General features: G+C 44.6%; 1 protein-coding gene across 10 annotated transcripts in view; it reads right to left on the bottom strand.

Moving 5' to 3' along the window:
* PHF21A (PHD finger protein 21A) overlaps positions 1–20,218 on the bottom strand; it is a 228,275-nt gene that overhangs the window by 27,676 nt on the left and 180,381 nt on the right. For 4 of the 10 annotated variants that reach the window (XM_056131927.1, XM_056131937.1, XM_056131918.1 and 1 more), the window contains 3 exons: positions 17,525–17,776; positions 15,744–15,833; positions 10,411–10,704 (listed from right to left, as the gene is read on the bottom strand). In XM_056131927.1, coding sequence (XP_055987902.1) covers positions 10,411–10,704; positions 15,744–15,833; positions 17,525–17,776 — 636 coding nt within the window. The remainder of the gene's footprint in view (positions 1–10,410; positions 10,705–15,743; positions 15,834–17,524; positions 17,777–20,218) is intronic. The other 6 variants (XM_056131945.1, XM_056131978.1, XM_056131954.1 and 3 more) reach the window with 4 other exon arrangements.

Below are 20,218 nucleotides of genomic sequence, written 5' to 3'. Positions count from 1 at the left end.
CCCAAAGAAATACAGTCCCACGGTCAGAACAATAGGACAATGGGAAGGACATTTGCCTTGCCTGTGGTTGACCCAGTTCCATCCCTGGCAGCCCAAATGTTCCCCCGAACCATACCAAGAGTGACCCCTGAGCGCAGAGCCAGGAGTAAGCCCTGAGCACTGCTGGGTGTGGCCCCCAAACAAAAATATAAACAAAAAGAAATACAGTCCCTGTGAAAATAAGGAAAGAAGGCAGGGAGACAGTTCAGAGGGCAGGAACACATATTCTGCATCCATAGTACTCAGGTTTGATCCCAACTGTAAGTCCTACCACCCCTGGCACTGTTGGGTATGGCCCTAGTGGTCCGGAACACCATGAGCTCAAACAGTACCAAATCTCTGGGAGCACCAAGTATAGCAGGGAAGTGATGTTCAGGCTCTCTAAGCAGTGCTTGGGAGGCTCCCCCCTTCAAAATAGTTTGGAAAATAAATACCCACTAAGTAGACAAGTGCAGTCCTCGATAGTCAACAATAAACCCCAAGAAAGGTAGAGAATCAAATTTTCACCTACGAAAGATACAAGAAAGCATAGTTCACTCATAGGAAAAAGTGACAGAAAATGGCTTTAAAGGTTAGACACTGGATTCTTTAAAAGAGAAGATGGGCCAGGGAGATAGTTCAGTTGATAAAGCATTTGCCTTGCACACACAGAACAAGGTTTGGTCTCCAGCATCCAGTAAGGTCCCCTGAGCACCCTAGGTGCAATTCCTGAGCACACAGCCAGGAGTAACCCCTGAGCATTGCTGGGTGTGGCCCTGCCCCCCTCCCAGTAAGTAAATAAAAGAGGACTTTAGATAATGTCTTTAAAAAGAAAGACTTGGGTGTGGAGAAACAGTACACTGGTAGGGCACTTGCCTTTCAAGAGGCTGACCTGGGTTTGAACCCTGGCACTGCAACTGATCCCGAGTACTTCCAGGAGTGATCCCTGAGTGCAGGGCCGGGAGTACGCCCCAAGCACAACCAGGTATGGCCCCAAAACAAAGACTTTCAGCAGTGTCTTCAAAACAGGGCAAGAACTAAAGGAGAGCACACGCCCCCCCACTTAGGAGACCTTCCGTTCAATTCCTGGTACCGAGTTAAACATTAAAAATAAAGGAAACCATGGACCGAAAACTTAAGACACCAGGAGAACAATGTCTTGCCAGATACACCATTAAATAGAGAGAATTCTAAGAAAGAACCAAATAGAAACTCAGAAGCTGAAGAGCACAACAGCCGAAATGAAATGTTGATGGGATGGGTTTAGGCAAAATGCAAGCAGAAAAAATGAAGAGAGTGTCTAAAGGAGCTGTGGGGCACGAGCAGGCATGCCAGCGTATGCATCACGGACTCCCAGAGGACCAGGGAGAGGAGACTCAGCAGAAATGATCGCTGAAATTTCCCGAATTTTATGAAAGACATAAATCTACACATCAAAGCCGCTCAGCAACCTCGTAGTAGGGGAACTTAAGATTCACACGATAATTACCCCATTGAACCCAAGGAGAGAATAGCATGTTGAAAGCAGCAAGAGAGACGCGATGCATCACACAGATGCTCAACACGAGTGCCGGATCATTTGGTGGTGAAGAGACAGACCCTTCAACAAACGGAGCTGGGGAACTGGAAAGGAAGCTGAACCTCTCACACTGTCTACAAAAATTATGTCAAAATGCAAAGAGCTAAAACCATGCAACTCTCAGAAGGAAAACTAAGAGGAAATCTTCATGACCTTAAATATGATGATGTGTTGTCAGGAATTAGTCTTTTTTTTTTTTTTTGCTCTTTGGGTCAAGAGCACAGGATGGTGATGCACAGGAGTTACTGGTGATGCACAGGAGTTACTCCTGGTTCATGCACTCAGGAATTACTCCTGGTGGTGCTCGGGGGACCATATGGGATGCTGGGAATCGAACCTATGTCGGCTGTGTGCAAGGCAAATGCCCTACCTGCTGTGCTATTGCTCCAGCCCCAGGAATTAGTCTTGAAAGTATAAACACAAAAAGCAGACAAACCAAATTACATTAAAATTAAGGGTCTCAGAGCTAGCACAGAAGTTAAGGCACATGTGTTGTATGCAGCTATCCCTGTTTCCACCTCTAGAACCCTATGAACCCCCAGGTACTGAGTTGGGAACAGCCCACAAGCACCACTGATTGTGGTCCAATGCTTCTCTCCAAACCCTAAAAGCGTCTGTGCATCAAACGACATTAAGAAAGTGAAAAGACAACCTACAGAATGAGAGGAAATATTTTGCTAACTCATATATCTGATAAGAGCCTAGTATCCAGATTATAATAAACTTATACTCAACAACAAAGGCAATTCAATTTAAAAATTGGCAAAGAATCGGAATAGCTATTTCTTCAAAGATAATGTACAAATGGCTTTCAAGCACATGAAAATATTCTCAACAATATGAACCATGGGCACATCAAAATCACAATGCAGTGTCACTTCATCTCCTTTAGGATGGTGACAGTTTCAGGGTGGGAGGGGTTCCCCAGTGGTGCTGGGGGCCACGAGGGCTACCCAATGGTACTAGAGGCCAGACAGCACAGGGGCTTGAACCCGGGGTCCTGGTCATGCCTGGCTTATGCTCCAGCCCTTTATCCTTTTGGGTTGGAGGGCCCGGGCTCAGGGCTTACTCCAGGTAGTGGCTGGGGACCATATGTGTACTGGGGATTGAACCAGGGTCAGTCCTGTAAAAGGCCAGTAGTTCAACCCCACTACTGTCTCTATGGCTCCTATAATTCTTTTCTGTTTTGGGGCCACAGCTGGCTGTGCTCAGGGCTTACTCCTGGCTCTGAGCTTAGGGATCATGCCTGGTGGGGCCTGGGAGATTGTATGGGAGCTAGGGATCGAACCTAGGTCAGCCACATGCAAGACAAGTGCTTTACCCGCTATATTATCTTTTCTGGCATCTGGCTCCTACTATTCTTTAAAAAAGTAAAATGATGTGTTGGCAAGGTTTTAGAATACATGGAATGGTCATAACACTGCTGATAAGAGTGTAAGATCAGGGGCTGGAGCGAAAGCACAGCATTTGTGCTGTGTAGGGCATTTGCCTTGCATGCGGCCGACCTGGGTTTGATTCCCAGCATCCCAAATGGTCCCTCGAGTACCGCCAGGAGTGATTCCTGAGTGATTCCAGAGACAGGAGTAACCCCTGTGCATTGCCGGGTGTGACCCCAAAAAAGCAAAAAGCAAAAAAAAAAGAAAAAGAGTGTAAGATCAGCTGCTATGAAACCATCTTGGCAGGGCCTTAAACAGTTAACCTGGGGCCAGAGATGCGACTCAATGATAAGTGCATGACAAAGTGCATTCATGAGGCTTGGGTTTGATCCCCAAATACATAGGGAGGGAAACTTAAAATTACAAGTATGATCCAGCAATTCCATTGACAGAACATATGGGTATATGCCCTCTGCCAAACTAACAAAAAAAAGTACTCAAGTGAATACTTGTATGTGCTATTCATAGCAGCACTAAGAATAGTGTAGCCAAAGGTGAAAATAAGTCAAATGTTCATCAATGGATGTTGTAAACAAATTGTGTAAAACTGTAGGACAGTAATAAATGGATTATTACTCAATCATTGAAAAGGAATGAAGTCCTGGGGGCTGGAGAGATAGCACAGCGGGTAGGCCATTTGCCTTGCACGCGGCCGACCCAGGTTCGATTCCCAGCATCTCATATGGTCCCCTGAGCACCACCAGGAGTAACCCCTGAGTGCAGAGCCAGGAGTAACCCCTGTGCATTGCCGGGTGTGACCCAAAAAAAGCAAAAAAAAAAAAAAAAAGTAAAAAGAAAAGGAATGAAGTCCTGATAAGTTACTGTGTGGGTGAATATTGAGTTTTTTTGGTTTGTTTTAGGGCCTCAGGTAACAGTGCTTGATAGTTACTTCCTGGCTCTCCTCATGGTCACTCCCAAAGGTATATAGGGGACCAGTGCTGGGGAGCAAATCCAGTCCTCCTGCATACAAAGGATGCACCCAATCCTTTGAGGCAACTCTCCAGTCCACTGGATGAATTTAGAAAATATTATTCTTTCAGAAGCCAAACATAAAAGATAATATATTATACAAATTACCCAGGACAGGAGAGTCTATAGAGATAATAAAAGGAGATTGGTGATTAACAGAGCAGAGAGGAACAATAGGGGAAAAACTACTTAGTGGGTGCTGATTTAATTCTGGGGTAATGAAATGTTTTGAAACTAGACAGAGGTGGTAGTTGTACAAACTGTGAATATACCAAAAACCAATTTATTGTCCAATGACTAATGAATGGCCTGGTCAATTTTATGTGATGGAATTTCGCTTACATTTTTTTTTTTTTTTTGCTTTTTGGGTCACACCCGGCAATGCACAGAGATTACTCCTGGCTCTTCACTCAGGAATTACTCCTCGAAGTGCTCAGGGGACCATATGGGATGCTGGGAATCGAACCCGGGTTGGCCGTGTGCAAGGCAAACACCCTACCTGCTGTGCTATCGCTCCAGCCCCTCACTTACATTTTTTATAAAACATAAGATTTGGGAACAAAACAAAATGAACTATAAGCTAAGTGTTAGGTTTTAATCAGCGATGATAAACTATTATCCAGAAACAAAACTGCCCTGAAGATACTCTGTATTTTCCTACAGGTGTTTAAACAGTTACCAGTACTATTTTTCAAAAAAGGGCAATGTCCATATGGTAAAAATTGTGAGACTTTGGCCAGGGAAAACAGGGGCTAGGAGGACTGGTCAATGGTTGGGTGGGGTGGAGGGTAGGTAAGACAGAGAAGGGAACAGTATGACAATAACAGCTGGAAATGATCATGCTGAACAAGAACTGAGTGTTAAAAGTAGATATTCCTGATAACCTTTCAGTATCTGTATTGCATACCACAATGCCCAAAAGGCGGGGGGGGGGGGGGGGGGGGGGGGAGAGAGAGAGAGAGAGCGAGCTGCCGTAGAGGCAGGCTGTGGGGTGGGGAATGATCGGAGGGAAACTGGGGATACTGGTGCTGGGAAATGTATACTGGTGGAGGGATGGGTGTTCAAACACTGTATGACTGAAATGTAATCATGAACAGCTTTGTAAGGGTTTATCTCACAGTGATTCAATAAAATAAAAAAAACGTTGTTCGACCTAGCGAACTCCTTGAGACCAAGTCTATCTCTTGCTGTTTACTCAGTCCCCTTCACTTTTTGCTATCTTCTGGACACCAATGCCAAACTGTCAACTTTATCATGCCTGTCTGGTTGCTTCAGAGAGGAAATAAAGGAAGAAATACACTGTGGTATCGCTTGAGTTGTGTACCCACCAAAAGTAGAAAATAAAAGTCTACTCGCAGACTCCCAGACTGCTTTATCAACATTTATATTTCCTGCTCTGCACATGGGCAATTGGACTTTTCAAGTTCTGTTTTTTTTTTTCTTTTGCATTATAAAGACAGAAAGCAGATTCTGAACAAGAATAGCACTAAATGAGAAGCCAGAGAGAATCCAAAGGACTGAAGGTTTGTTTTGCATGCAGGAGGCCCAAGTTTGATCCCTGGCACTGTTCTGACTTCCTGAGCAGGGAGCTGGGACCAGACCCTGAACACTGCTGGGTGTGGCCCCCAAACCAAAAAAGGAAACAACGACAATAACAACAACAACAACAAAACGAACTTTTCATATCCTGAATTCCATATCCCCTTCTGAGACTGAGCTATGTGAATAATCCAAGTTAGGCAATTGCCAAGTTCAAAGAGAATTTTCAAAGAAGATCAGTGAAAGTTAAATACATCTCAAATGAATAAAAAAGCAAACTCCAGTGTTTCGCCAATGGGACTATTGCTCTGGCATCGGCACCAAAAAGGCAGGCAAGGAGATGCGTAAGGATACTAGAGGGCAACTAGGATTTGGGGCTAGTACATGGGACAATACTCTCAACCTGGAACTAACTCCTTTTTTTCCCCAAAGAAGGTATCATGACAGTTTCAATACAAAACAAATGTAGGAGTAGATAACCGCATGGAAATCTGGCCATTTTCCCCACAGAACCTCGGCCTTTTCTATGTGGTTTTGTCTTGGGGACAAATGTGGTGGTTTATTGGGCTTTATCTGATTTGTTGCTGGAAATGTGCTTTTCGCTTCACCGATCTTCAAACTCTCATTTCCTTGGAGCCACAACATAACGTGGCTCCTACAAAGGGCGCAGACTGAAGATCTCTTCTCTGGGGTGGAAGAAGGCACGAAGGATGCCCGACAGGGGGAGGAGACATGAGACCACAACAGCGGTGACAGACATGGCCGGTGCAGTGAGAGAGGCCTGCAAAAAGCCATGCTTCCTTTTTCCCCTGGAGGCCTCGATGCCCATTCCAAACTCTAGAGATGGAGCTCAGAGGGGAACAGACTTTGATTTCTCACCCTAATACTTCTGCATCACATGCGCACAGCAGCTGGTATCTAACTGATTTGTACTGAATGAATGTTACCACCTGGAGGGAAAAAGTGAAAAGGAGAAAGAAGCCCATTTCGAAGCCCAATTTCCTCGGCACACAGAAAAGGTTGGACATGGGTTTTGATAATCTTAGGAGCAGGCTGTAAGTGGCACTTCTGTGGTGACCCATGTCACGAGCGTCCCAGTTTTTCTCTTAGTCCATCTTCAGGCCTCTAAGCGTGATGGTGGGAATGAAACATTAGAAAATAAAAAGGGGCACAGTGGAAAGACCTAAACGATGGTCTAGGAGAACCACTGTGAGCTGAGCTTGGGAATCTGAAGGACCATGCCAGGGAACCTAGTGGATGTGAATGACCAGGGCGGGACTCTACCACACCAACAACAGAAGAAACCAAGGGACTTATGCGTCAAAAGAACTTTTTTTTTTTGCTTTTTGGGTCACACCCGGCGATGCTCAGGGGTTACTCCTGGCTCATGCACTCAGGAATCACTCCTGGCGGTGCTCGGGGGACCATATGGGATGCTGGGAATCGAACTTGTATTTGCCATGTTGGCTGCATGCAAGGCAAACGCCCTATCCGCTGTGCAATCACTCCAGCCCCCTTCAAAAGAACTTTTAAGGATAATTTTTAGAAATCATGGATACCTTTATGTTACTATAATCAAAATCAACATGTGAGACGGGAATATATAAAAAGATATACATGAAAATTTTTATACATATGTAAAGATTTATATATAAAGATTTTCATGTGTTAGTTAAGAATAAGAAAAAAGCAAAATTAGAAAATAAAATAGATGAAGTCTGATTTTGATTTTTCTCTATGTTAGTATGGAAGGCTAGAGAGTTCGCAGAGGAGTTAAGGCACAGCATTACAAGTGACCAAGCCCACATCCATTCCAGCACTGCAGCATCTACCAGCACAGCTGGATGCGGTCCTGCAAGCTGGGAGCCCCCAGGGGTGGTCCAGGAAATTCGATCAGTGTATGACCTTTGCACTGAATCACTAGCCTGAGGGCTCCCTGGTACAGTTTCTGAGATCCTGTTCTCACAGGGGAAAAAGAAAGGAATCTGTGGATAACTGTAGCTAAACTGTTCATAGCCACTTTTGAAGGTCAAATTTTAGTTAAGAAGGAAATTTAATGTGGTCAAACATTATGGGGGGGGGGGCTGGAGAGATAGCACAGCGGGTAGGGTGTTTGCCTTGCACGCGGCCAACCCGGGTTCGATTCCCAGCATCCCATATGGTCCCCTGAGCACTGCCAGGAGTAACTCCTGAGTGCAGAGCCATGAGTAACCCCTGTGCATTGCCAGGTGTGACCCAAAAAGCGAAAAAAAAAAAAAGAACAAAAAACAAAAAAAAAACAAACTATTGGGGGGGGTGAGAAAAGACTTTCCACAATATGTATTTCTAACGTCTGAATTTTTATTTATTTATTTTGCTTTTTGGGTCACACTTTGCAATGTTTAGTGGTTACTCCTGTCTCTGCACTCAGGAACCACTCCTGGCAGTGCTCAGGGAAACATATGGGATGCTAAGGATTGAACCCAGATCGGCTGTGTTTAAGGTAAACGCCCTACTTGTTGTACTATCGCTCTAGCCCCTAATGTCCTAATTTTTATAATAAATATATTGTCTTTGTAATCCTAAAAAATAAGAGATGTGGGGCTCGAGTGATAGAGCAGCCTGCCTTGCATATGGCTGACCTGGTTTGAACCCTAGCACCCCATACCGTCCCCTGAGCACCAACAGGAGTAATCCCTGAGCCCAGAGCCACTACTAAGCCCTGAGCACTGTGGGTGTGGCCCAAAAACTGGGAAAAGAAAGAGATGTAAAAATAAGATGAAACTTAAAAAATTTGCCTTTCAAAGGCTATTCAGTAAGAATTAAGTTAAAGAGAAATAACATTTAGTTGTCTTGTGTAGACTAGTGCTATTTTATATTTATTTATTTTATTTATTTTTTTTCCCTTTGCTTTCTGGGTCATACCCAGTGATGCTCAGGGATTACTCCTGGCTCTGCACTCAGGAATTACCCCTGGCGGTGCTCGGGGGACTATATGGGTTGCTGGGAATCAAACCTGGGATGGCCACGTACAAGGCAAATCCAGCCCCTAGACTAGTGCTAAACCCACTCCTGAGGTCAGGAGGGCCGAAACTCTCCAAACACCATCACACTAAGCACTTAAACCTGAACATTTCATTTTTTTTTTCTCTTTTTTGTGTTTGGGCTACACCTGGCAATGCTCAGGGGTTACTTCTGGCACTGTTCTCAGGGATTATTCCTCGTGATGATCAGGGACCAATATGGGGTGCAGGGGATCAAACTTGGGTCAGATGGGTGCAAGGCAAGTGCCTTGCCTTGTGCTATGTCTCTGGTCTGTGAGCATTTCAACTTTCATGCATGCTATTGCAATTTGGCGAATATGGAAATGTTCGATCTAAAACGCATATACATTGCATATCTCTGAGTGTTTGTCCAAACGATTCCCAGGGTTTCAGCGGTCTCTCTAGCAACACAGAATTACTCCTGGCGGTGCTCGGAGGACCATATGGGATTCCGGGGATCGAACCCACGTTGGCCGCGTGCAAGGCAAACACCCTCCCTGCTGTCCTATCACTCCACTCTTTCCCTGTGATTTCTGAGCAGCAGATTTTCAACCCCAGCTGTTCGGAGTGAGGACCGCTGCCTTCTGAGCTGCCTGGGTCAGCCATGCAAAAATGCTCTTCTGCTGAGGCCAAGGTAGCAGGAGGCCTCCTCCCCCACATCTGGCCAGTCCATGCAGAAGCAGAGGTTTCACAACCACCAGAGACTATTTTCAGATGAATAAGAACTTAAGTCTGAGCAATTATATAGAGGTCGATGAATTTTTTTTTAAAGCAACTTTCTTGAAAGAGGTACTTAAAAGAAATCCTTTCTCACCGCTGATTTTTTTCTTTAAATAGAATATAGCCAACTACCTATAAATCCTTTTTTTTGTTTGTTAGTTTTTTCAGAAGACCATTAACTAGGTTAGGAGGTTCCCTGTGCTTCTCTAGCCTCATTAAAAATATTTTTTTTTCATTTTTTATTAAATTTTTAGGTGGCAGGGATCACACCCAGATTGTTTTGGGAGTCCTGTGCTGTGCCATGCAGCAACATATTCATGGTCTCTTTTATTTATTGAAAAAATAATGGGTGACATGGATCAAACCTGGGCCCTAAAGATGTAGTGTCTCTCCTACTGAACTTCACAGCTATATTCCTGGTCTAGCTTCCTTTTCTTTTTTTTGGGAGGGGTGGGGAAGGGTTGGTTGCTAGGGGTCGGGGAGCATTGTGGTGGGACCACACCAGGCAGTGCTCGTGGAACCATGTGATGCTTGGGATCAAACCTGGAGCTTCAAAATGCAAATCATGTGCTCCAGTCCCTTAAAGCCTTCTCTCCAATATCTAGCCTCATTCTGTAAAGAAAAAAAAAATAAATTTTTTTTATGTCGGCATCCCTGGAGTTACAGAAATGCTTTTTAGAAATTTTTACATTTTTCATTTGACTCTTCATTATCTGTAATAACCGGGGGAAGTATTTGAAATTAAATCTCATTCCTTGTTTTGTTTCTTCTTCGTGGCCTTCACAGTCCTATCCTCATCTGCATTCTCATTGGGCAGGAACTAAAATGGCATTTTCTATTTACTACCTCATCTGTGTTTCCATCTGTGAATTGCGGCTTCATAACCAGCAGAGGGCGCTCACTCACACAGGAATCCGAACACACCGGATCATGGAGGGTGGGAAAAGCATGTCAACTTTCTTTGGTAAGCATGGCCCTTTATAGCACCAAGAGGAAGTTATCCCATAACCAGCAACAGGTTACCCACAATGAAACAGAGATAAAGAGCTTTTGAGAACACGTGTCTAGAGGTAGCCCTGCCTCCTGGGAAGGCACTGCCCAGAGCAGGTATATACTCTGCATGTACCTGTTTTTCAAGGCTTGGCTTGCTAAGCTGTACAGTCTGAGGTCCAGCGAGTCTGGTCCCTGGAGTAGCTATCACAATGCTGGTGAGCTGGGCCATGGGGAAGGTTTTGGCTATGGTTGCAGTCTGCCCATTGACGACACGGACGGGGTGGATGGAATTCTGGGAGGTAGGGAGGGTCGTGGGGGTAAACTTGGTCAGCATGACGGGCCTCTGGATAAGTTGAGGAGCTGCAAGCATGGGAGGAGGTGCTGGGGCAATAGGAATGTTATTCTGGGCCACAGGCTTGGGTCGAACCTACGGGGAAAGAGAGAACAATTATTGTATGACTTAAAGAAACCTCACGTCCCGTAAGCTTAAGACGCTACCAGATCTTCCACACGGCACATGTGAAATAGTGTAGTACAAATATTCATGTTCATTTTGGTATTCTTAATTTTATCGATCTCAGATATTTTCTGGAGACTCCCTTTCTTCCCAATGTCTCTGCTCCTCCTGGGAGCTCTCATTCCAGCCCAGGGTTTCGGTTACCATTGCCACACTGAAGACTTCCATCCTCATATTTCAGGACCAGATATACTGAATTTCAGAATCACATAGTCAACTGCCTGTAAATATGTCTATTTGGAAATCACACAAGAATCAAAATCAACATGTCTGCTTTATTTAATCCTTTATACCTCCTATAATTATCACCACAGTAATGGTCATGTCTTCCCCCTAAATATACTTGGAATCATTCCTGAAGCATCAAACCCCACCTTTAACTTTTTTATTTATTTATTTTTTTGGGGGGGGAACGACAAACTGGTGGTGTTCAGGGCTCACTCCCAGCTCTGTGCTCAGGGATCACTCCTGGTGGTGCTTGGAGGACCATATGGGGTGCCGGAGATCAAACCCAGGCTGTGTACAAAGCAGGCACCTCACCTGATATACCATCTGCAGCTCTGAACCTCTGCTTCTTATAATCTTTCTCAAAACTGTCTGCTTCCTATCTATACTGCAACTATCCTAGCTTAAATCTGGCTTACCAAATTAGTGGCAGAAAACTGTACTTTAAAAACAAAGGGGTAGGAGTGATTGATTCTTCAGTGCAGAGTCTGAGCATCACTGGGTGTGACTCAAAAAGCCAAAAAGCCAAAAAAAAAAAAAACCCAAAAACCAAAGGCGTTAGAGCTGGAGTGATAGTACAGTGCAGAGGGCGTTTGACTTGTATGCAGTGGGCCAGCGTTGGAACTCTGGCACCCTGTACAGTCCCTTGAGACCACCAGGAGTGAATACAGAGAGCCATGAGTAAGCCAGGTCTGGCTAACTGCCAGGTGTGGCCCCAAAACACAGCCCTCCCTGCAAAATCAAACAAACAAAAAACAACATTTCCTGCCCCCTCCAAATAAAATCAAGTGATCAAGAGTCAGCTGGGCCCATATAAACAAGGGTCAGCCTTGCTTGGGTTCAAATTCTTCTTCCGCTTACTAAATGTGTAACCTCAGGCAAAGATCACTCTTTAGGTTAGTATTTTTCAGGTTTGGCGGCCACACCCAAGAGGTGCTGGAGGCTACTCCCAGCTCTGCTTCTGGACAGGTTTCAGGGCACCTGCATATAAAGCACACACACAGCCCTTAGGCCATTTCTTCGGCCCTAAATTAGAATTCAAATTCCCCCAACTGTGACCCTCTGGACAGTGCATGCAAATGATACCCTCAGTTAACTCTCTAGCTCTGTTCCTGGAAGACTGCTAGGGGGTAAGAAAGTCAACTATGTAACCAGGTGACTGGGTTTAAGGTGAAAGTGATCCCTAATTGCCCAACTGAACCTGGATGATGGCCTGAGAGGCAGGTAAGGGCTTTCCCTGCGAGCTCTCACTGGCGGGTTTGATCCTCCGCATTCCATATGGTCCCTGGAGCACCATCAGGAATAATCTCTGAGCATCACTGGGTGTGACTGACCCAAAAAACGGAAGAGGAAAAAAAAAAAAAAGAACCTGGATGAGAAAACTAAACACCTGTCAGACCACCAGGTTTTCCTGAAGTGGGGCGAGTCTTGTCACTTGGCTCACATGGGTGTCTCCTGTAGGGGTTCTGTCGCATGCACTATCTTACCTTTCATCCCACTGAAGAAAATGCCTGAAGCGTGACTAGCAAGTTCTAGCCTCTGTCCTACATTGCTCCAAGCAGATAAATACCAAGCATGCTTCTTGATAACCTTGGGAGCCTGAAATGTTACTGAAATCTAGGACAACCCTGTGTGGGTGCTGTAGTTAGAGAGTGGGAATACTTTTTACATGGTGGTCAGCAGGTCTACATATGCCAGTAGAGATGTAGTAAATTTATACCTTTATAAAAATAAAACTTCACAGCACAATACTGTGTACTATGTATTCCAGTATTTCCTTTTTCATTTTACTCCTTTCAGTCACTTGATTGATTGCATAGGCTACTAATGTCATAACCAATTGTGTGACAAAAAAAGAATTAAGCCTTAGATTCCTTAGTTAAAAAAAAAAGTAATAGGGGCTGGAGCGATAGCACAGCGGGTAGGGCGTTTGCCTTGCATGCGGCCGGCCGGGTTCGATTCCCAGCATCCCATATGGTCCCCTGAGCACCACCAGGAGTAATTCCTGAGTGCAGAGCCAGGAGTAACCCCTGAGCATCTCTGGGTGAGACCCAAAGTAAGTAAAGTAAGTAAAGGCCCTCCCGTTGATCATCGATTTGCTAGAGCGGACCCAGTAACGTCTCCATTGGAGACTTTGTTGTTACTGTGTTTGGCATATCGAATACGTCACGGGGAGCTTGCCAGGTCCTGCCGTGCGGGCGAGATACTCTCAGTAGCTTGCCGGGCTCTCCGAGAGGGGCGGAGGAATCGAACTCGGGTCGGCCATGTTGGCTGCGTGCAAGTCAAACGCCCTACCGCTGTGCTATCGCTCCAGCCCAAAAAAGCAAAGAAACCCAAAAAGCAAAAAAAAAAAAAAAAAAAGTAATATCCAGTGACATGGGTTTCTTGTAAGATTAAGACAGATAATCCAGGGGCCAGAGAAATAGATCAACAGGCTGAATACAATGTTTTACATCCAGGAGGCCCAGGTTTGACGCCCCAGTACGACAGGGTCCGCAAGCAACTCTTGAGAACCCCTAAGTTCTCAAGAACTTTTGGATGTGGCCCCTGAACAATAACAACAAAAAAAAATCACAACAGATAAGCCAAATAAAGTGCCTAACAGTACTGTAAGACTCTAAATTTTAGCCATTGGTATTCCTAATAACATCCTAAAGCTTAACAACAATTAACAACAAATAACAAAATTTTTCAGCCTAAATAATTACATTTAGCTCTAGACTCTAAACCTTAGCCATTGATATTCCTAATAACCTCCTACAGCTTCTTCCTTCCCATTATCTTGACCATTTCTAATCTATTCTCTATACACTGACTGGCTAGGGCACTGTCACCGTAGCACTGTTCTCCCGTTGTTCATCGATTTGCTCGAGTGGGCTCAGTAATGTCTCCGTCTCCATTGTGAGATTTGTTGTTACTGTGTCTGGCATATCGAATATGGGCTAGGGCACATTTGCCAAAATAAAAATATGATCTGTATGTCTGAAAATGTTTTAGAGTGCAATCCCCGTGGAATATGGGCCAAATTTTTTCAGGAGTTTACAAGGCTCTGGCCCAAATGGGTTTCTCTGGATTCTTTCTTCCTCTCGCCTGAATCATCCTCATGTCGCTTGTGCTCAGTCACACCACATCTTGATGGTTTCTTAAGCTTACGTTAATCCGTCTATGCCAGGAGGCTGCAGAGACACTATGGGGGTTAGTGTCTATCAACCCCAGATGGAACCCCAGGTGCCACATATAGCCCCAGAGCACTTCCAGGGTAACTCCAGAGCAGAGAGCAGGGAGCAACAAAAAGTATTACCAGGAGTAATACTTCTATTTAAGTATTATGCCCCTACCCTCCCCACCCCACTAATCTCTATCCCTGGGTTTACATTTGTACTTTGCTGTATGCCCGAGACATTACTATTCTTCCCCTGAAACTGTTGTCAGTTAACTTTATTAGGACTGACTGTCAATTTGGTTTTGTTTGGGGCTTACTCCTGCCTTTGCACTCAGGGATCATTCCTGGCAGAGCTTGGGGACCATCGGGGTGTCTGGTATCAAACCTGGGTCAGGTGCACGCAAGGCAAGTGCCTAACTCACTACACTGTATCTCCGGACCTGAATGTCAACTTCCCAAGGAAACTTCCTATATTTAGAATGAGTTGGGTATCCTGCTGTGTTCTTTGACTATCCTGTCCCCTCCCACAATGGATAATACAGTTACTTTTGTATGTCCTAGAAGTTCCTTTAGGGCAGAAAACTGCCTTAAAAATTGGTTAAGTTTAGTGGTTAGTATTTTGATACCCAATGTATTTATTAAGGATTGATCAGATAATTATTAAAAATCGTCTTATTTTCTGTTAACATGGTCCATTCTGTTCCCCAGAAACAATCTGGAAATGACTTAGGTCCAATGACTATGAAACTCTATTTCTCTCCTCTCTTTGACTGCAAACCTGGGACCTTGAGATACTCAGACAATCTACTAGGTAAGTCAACTCCCCTCAAGGTCCGAACCAGGGAGATCTTGACATTCTTTCATGGGTTCAGGTGAGCTCAGTCCAATTACCGGAAGAATATTCTCAGAACAGCAGGGGTGAGCAGAACAAGTTCTAGGTGGAAGGTTCCTTATGCAGGCCCCTAGTCTAAATCTCTGTAAGCTCAGCTTGGATGCTCATTGCCATCCCTTTCCAAATAACAAGAGAACGATTTTTATTGGTGGAAAGGATGCTTACTCTTTCCTTCCCTCCTCTCCTTGGCATACAGGGAAGAAATGGAATGAAATAATTGAATCCCTCCTCACTGGCAGGCAGAATAATTCTTCCAGTAAGTTAAGCATTAGAAGGCTTAAAATAGTGTCGACTTCGTTGTTTTAAAATTTGGAAAAATTCCGGGAGCCAGAGCAATAGTACGGTGGGTAGAATGTTTGCTTTGCATGCAGCTGACCCAGGTTTGATCCCCAGCATCCCATATGGCTCCCTGAGCACTGCCAGGTGTATCCTGAGTGCAGTTAGGAGTAACCTGAGCATCGCCGGGTGTGACCCTCCCCCACGGCCCCCAAAAAAGATGATGATAAAAATCAGCTCCTTTACAGTATAGAAACCAGCAACCAGAATCTGAAGCAAAGTGAGATGTAAATAGTCTGAGCGAAACTGCACACTAACGGCTGCTTAGAAAGGGCTCCTAGAGGAGTCTTGTTTCACCTGACCCAGCACTGGGCCTGTCACTGGTTTACTCACCTGTGGAAGGAAGTTTGGACGTGGAGTGAGTCTGGGAGGGGGGATAAATTGTGGTACTTTGATGGGTTGAGGTGGTGTTGCCTGAACCTGCTGAAAAAAATGGGAAAGACAAATAAATAGAGAGGACGATCAAGTCTTTTCAGCATCACTAGTCTCCAGATCAGACAATATTTCTACAAGCTTTCATCTGAATTAACATCACCTTAAAAACCATTTTACTCTCCCACCTGCGTGCTTTTACTCTAAAGAGGGAACCAACCGCAATTCTTTTTCCTCACACACCTAATGTAGAACATAGCAGGCTCAGCAAATTTCCTGTGACACTTAACTCTTGCACTTAGGTATTTTAAAAGTCGAGACTGGATCCAAAGTAATATCAAACTTGTTGCCTGGCCAAATGGGCTTTTTCCTAATATAAGAGCTTTATCTAACAGTGAATAGCTTTATTCCTACAGAGAATTTTCTAGCTCCCAGCATCTGGCTGAGTTATCTGGTTGCTTCTTTAAAGATTCCTGGGTAAGTGGAAAGGTTTCATTTTATTACTCTCTAGTTTCACTCATCACTGGTTCTCATTCGAAACTCACCAAGAGCTCTTAGCTGCCGTTTTAAGAAGGGACTTTCGACCACAATTGGAACATATTCCCCTCAAGTTTGAGAACAGCAGTCTCTAAAAGTTTTACCCTAGAAATTCCATGAATGCTTTTTTCTTTTTGCTTTTGGGCCACACCTGATCGTGCTCAGAGCATACTCCTGGCTCTGTACTCAAGGATTACACCTGGCGAACTCAGTGAACCACGTGGGGTGCCAGGGATCACATTTGGGTTGGCTGCGTGCAAGGCAAATGCCCTATCCAATGTACTATCTCTCCAGCACCCCCCATGAAAATACTTTTTACTTTGATTTTTGTTTTTTTTTGGGACACACCTGGCAATGATCAGGGGTTACTCTTGGCTCTGCACTTAGGAATTACTCCTAGCAGAGCTCAGGGGACCATATGGGATGCTGGGATGCATACCTGGGTAGGTCATGTGCAAGGCAAACACCCTATCTATTGTACTACTGCTCTAGCTCCAAATGCTTTTAATTCCAGTATTTTTTCCTTCAAGGGATCTCTTTCAGTGATAGATACATACAGACACAGTTAACTCATGAGTTTCTTGAATATTTCGTTTGGAGTCTCCCAAGCAGTGCTCAGGAGGTGGGGGAGGTGGCCCCCAGGAGACCATGTGGTGCAGGGGATCGGATCGGGGTCTGTCACATGCAAGGCAAGCATACTGTCTTTCCAGCCCTCTTGAAGATTTTTAGAGTACCCGACTTCAGTGTTTCCCGGTGACCATCAATTTAAAGGAATATGTTAAATATCCCTTTAAAGAAAGGAAAGTGAACCAAGAGACCGCCACAGGAAGTTTCCCCCCAGTCAGTCATACAGCAACAGAGAGTCAAGCATTCGAGTGTTACAGGAAGGACTATGGATAGGACAGAGGGAGAAATATATGGAATGACGTCTATGCCTCTGTGATGGGCATATCACCCCTAACGCCTGAGTACACTGTGACCTCCACGGGGCTCTGATGCTTCGTGGCAGGGACAACCCCTATCCTGATTTAAACAGCTAGCAGGAACACCATCTTCCCTGGTCAGTCCCCAGTGGGAATTGTTATGCTAGAAGAGTGTTGGAGACTAAAAAAAAATCCAGCAGGAGCATTAAATGGATATACTCTCTAAACGCATATCCTGAACCCTCTCATGTGGGCGCACATGAGTAGCAGCTGCTGGCTTACCAGAGTGACTGTGTTTTTTGCCACAATTTGGACAGCCTCTGCCCCAGGCCCAGTGACCTTACTAGACGTCTGCAGGTTGACTGGTGTGTTCTGCACGTCAGTGCTGAGCACAGCCTTCTGACTGTTGATGGCGGTCACCATAGCAATGGTAGGTCTCTGGCCCACAACAGAGGCAGGCATGGTCGCACTTGCTGCTTTCAAGACGAGAGGTAGTGTCTTTGTGGTAATCATAGAAGCTGTAGTTACAGTCTTCTAGGAGACATGGAGAACAGGTATTAGGATGCTGAAGTGTGAGCCCCTCAACCATATGATGCTAACCCCCAGGAGAAAACAAAGCAATCATTCTCATGATCAAGCTCTTCAGTATAACAACGTTCTCTTGTGCACATGGAGCACAGTTCTCATGACAGGGAAAGAGACTTTCTAGTTTGCCAGAGTCTGTAAATTTAGCTTCAAGTTTATAGCAGTAACTGCAGACTGATATGGGCACAAGTCTGGGGACTACGAAGGGGGTGGGACTGCAGATAAAGAATATGAGTGTCCTTCTGGCTTGTCTAATTCTTTGCTTTCAATTAACGGAAGCTTTGCAAGAGCTGCCTGTCAATGGGGCATACTCCATCTCTACCGCCGTCTACAACCTCATCAATATGAAGAAAGCCATCAGATGATTCTGGTTATCTGCCTCTTGTACACAAAAGCTGGGATAAAAGGACGGTGACTTTTGATTCTTTAGAATGTCACCCTGGAGAGGAGGAAGGAAAACTCTTAGGAGGATTAGTACAACTATTGCCTCAGAGGCAGTAAATCCCAAACTCCTGATAATGCAACCTATTAACCAACTAATATAGTAAATACCAGCTCTTGATACCAAAGGGATAAGAGTCACTACCTCTAATCTTTTCTCTGGAGGCCTGCTGCAGCAGTGATCAAAGAGCCAGGGAAACATGACAAGGTGGAAACAAACACCTGAGGTTCAAAAAGTCTTAGAGATCAGAGGATGAACTGAGGTAAGGGAACTTGACTGATGTCCCCTAGGTGTTGGCTCAGCTTTGAAGCTGTATTTTTCTAGACTTTTTCCTAGAGTAATTAAGAGAGCCAGTTACAAACAGGAAAATAGACACAACCTTATTATGTGGCATATGCTTCTATCTAATGCTACTAGTCACTCGAAATGAGATGTTTCCGGAACGTGAAAATTTACTGGGTCCAATTTGTTGGTGCTAATTTTGATATTACTCTACCTTTTCTTTTTCTACACTTGCACTATCTAATTTGGCAGCCACTAGCCACAGGTAGATATTTAAACTGAAATTAATTTAAGCAAAATAAAATTACAACATCAGTTTCTCAGTCATAGGGATCACAATTACGTGCTTAACAGTCACACCTGTTAACTAGTGGCAACCAAACTGAAGAGTAGAGGTGTTCCACACTGAAGTACAGTATTTCAAGCGGTCTGTTTCAAGGTGAACTTCATTTTTTGGGGGGGAGGGGGCAGGGTATAGAGGGATGTTTGGGCCATATACAGTGTTGTGGCTCTGTGCAGGGATCCCTCCTGGCAGTGCTCAGGGGAACCATATAATATAGTGCCAGGAATGGAACCAAAGTTTGCTGTGCACAAGGCAAGCACCTCAATCCTGTGCTAATCTTTTTGATCCTGTTTCTAATAATCACTTCTATTTTCTGCCTTCAGCCCTCCCTCCCTCCCTCCAATCTAATAATTATTTTTTTTATTTTTGGACCACACCTGAGATTGGCTTATTCCTGGCTCTGTACTCAAGGATTACTGTTGGGGGTGTTTGGAGGACCATATGGGTTTCTGGAGATGGAACCTGGGTCAGCTGCAGCCCATACTGGCTGTTCTATGACTCTAGTCCCTAATCTTTTTATGTGTTTTTTTCCTTTTATCCCATCGTAGCATAATCAGCTATTCTTATTAGTGTCTGTAATTTAAAGTCACTCTAATCTTTGTTTTCTTGGCTTCTCTTGTCATCCCAAATGGGAAGTTGTAGTAAAAGAGACACTGGTATCTACTAATTTGGGTGGGGGAGGGGTAAAGTCACCTACTTACGAAAACTAAGACAAAAACTAAAGATAAAAGTAAAAATTGGGACTGGAGAGATAGTACAGCAGGTAGGGTGCTTGCTTTGCATGTGGTTGACTCCAGGTTCGATCCCCAGTATTCCCAGGGGGGTCCTCTGAACCCTGTCATGAGTGATCCCCGAGCACAGAGCCAGGAATAAGTTCTGAGCATCTCTGGGTGTGGCCCAAAAACACAAAACAAAACAAAAACTAAATACTATTTCTGTTAGAAATTGTATAATATTAAGGAGACAGGACTGACTTTGGGTTATCAATTACTTTAATAAAAGCGTTGCCTTTTAACTGATAATATTCCAAAATGAAGATGGGAGACCGCCCAAGGTGGTAAGTCAATCAATCAGAGGGAACTCAATCTTCATGCCACCCAGATGTGGAATGTTCTCATCTGTGGCATTCACTGCAGTGGATTTTTGGTTGTTTGTTTTTTTGGGCCACACCTGGCTGTGCTCAGGGCTTACTCCTCGCTCTGCACTCAGGAATCACTCCTGGCAGGGTCCGTGGATCATACGAGGTGCCAAAGATTGAACCTGGTTGGCCGCGCGCAAGACAAACATTCTACCTATGGTACTATCGCTCCATTCCTATCATGAC

This window comes from Sorex fumeus, unplaced genomic scaffold (genome assembly GCF_029834395.1).
Source record: "Sorex fumeus unplaced genomic scaffold, SorFum_2.1 ptg000007l, whole genome shotgun sequence".
Taxonomy (NCBI): Eukaryota; Metazoa; Chordata; class Mammalia; order Eulipotyphla; family Soricidae; genus Sorex; species Sorex fumeus.
Note: the sequence above shows the minus strand (reverse complement) of the source record. Positions and strands in the feature narration are given on the sequence as shown.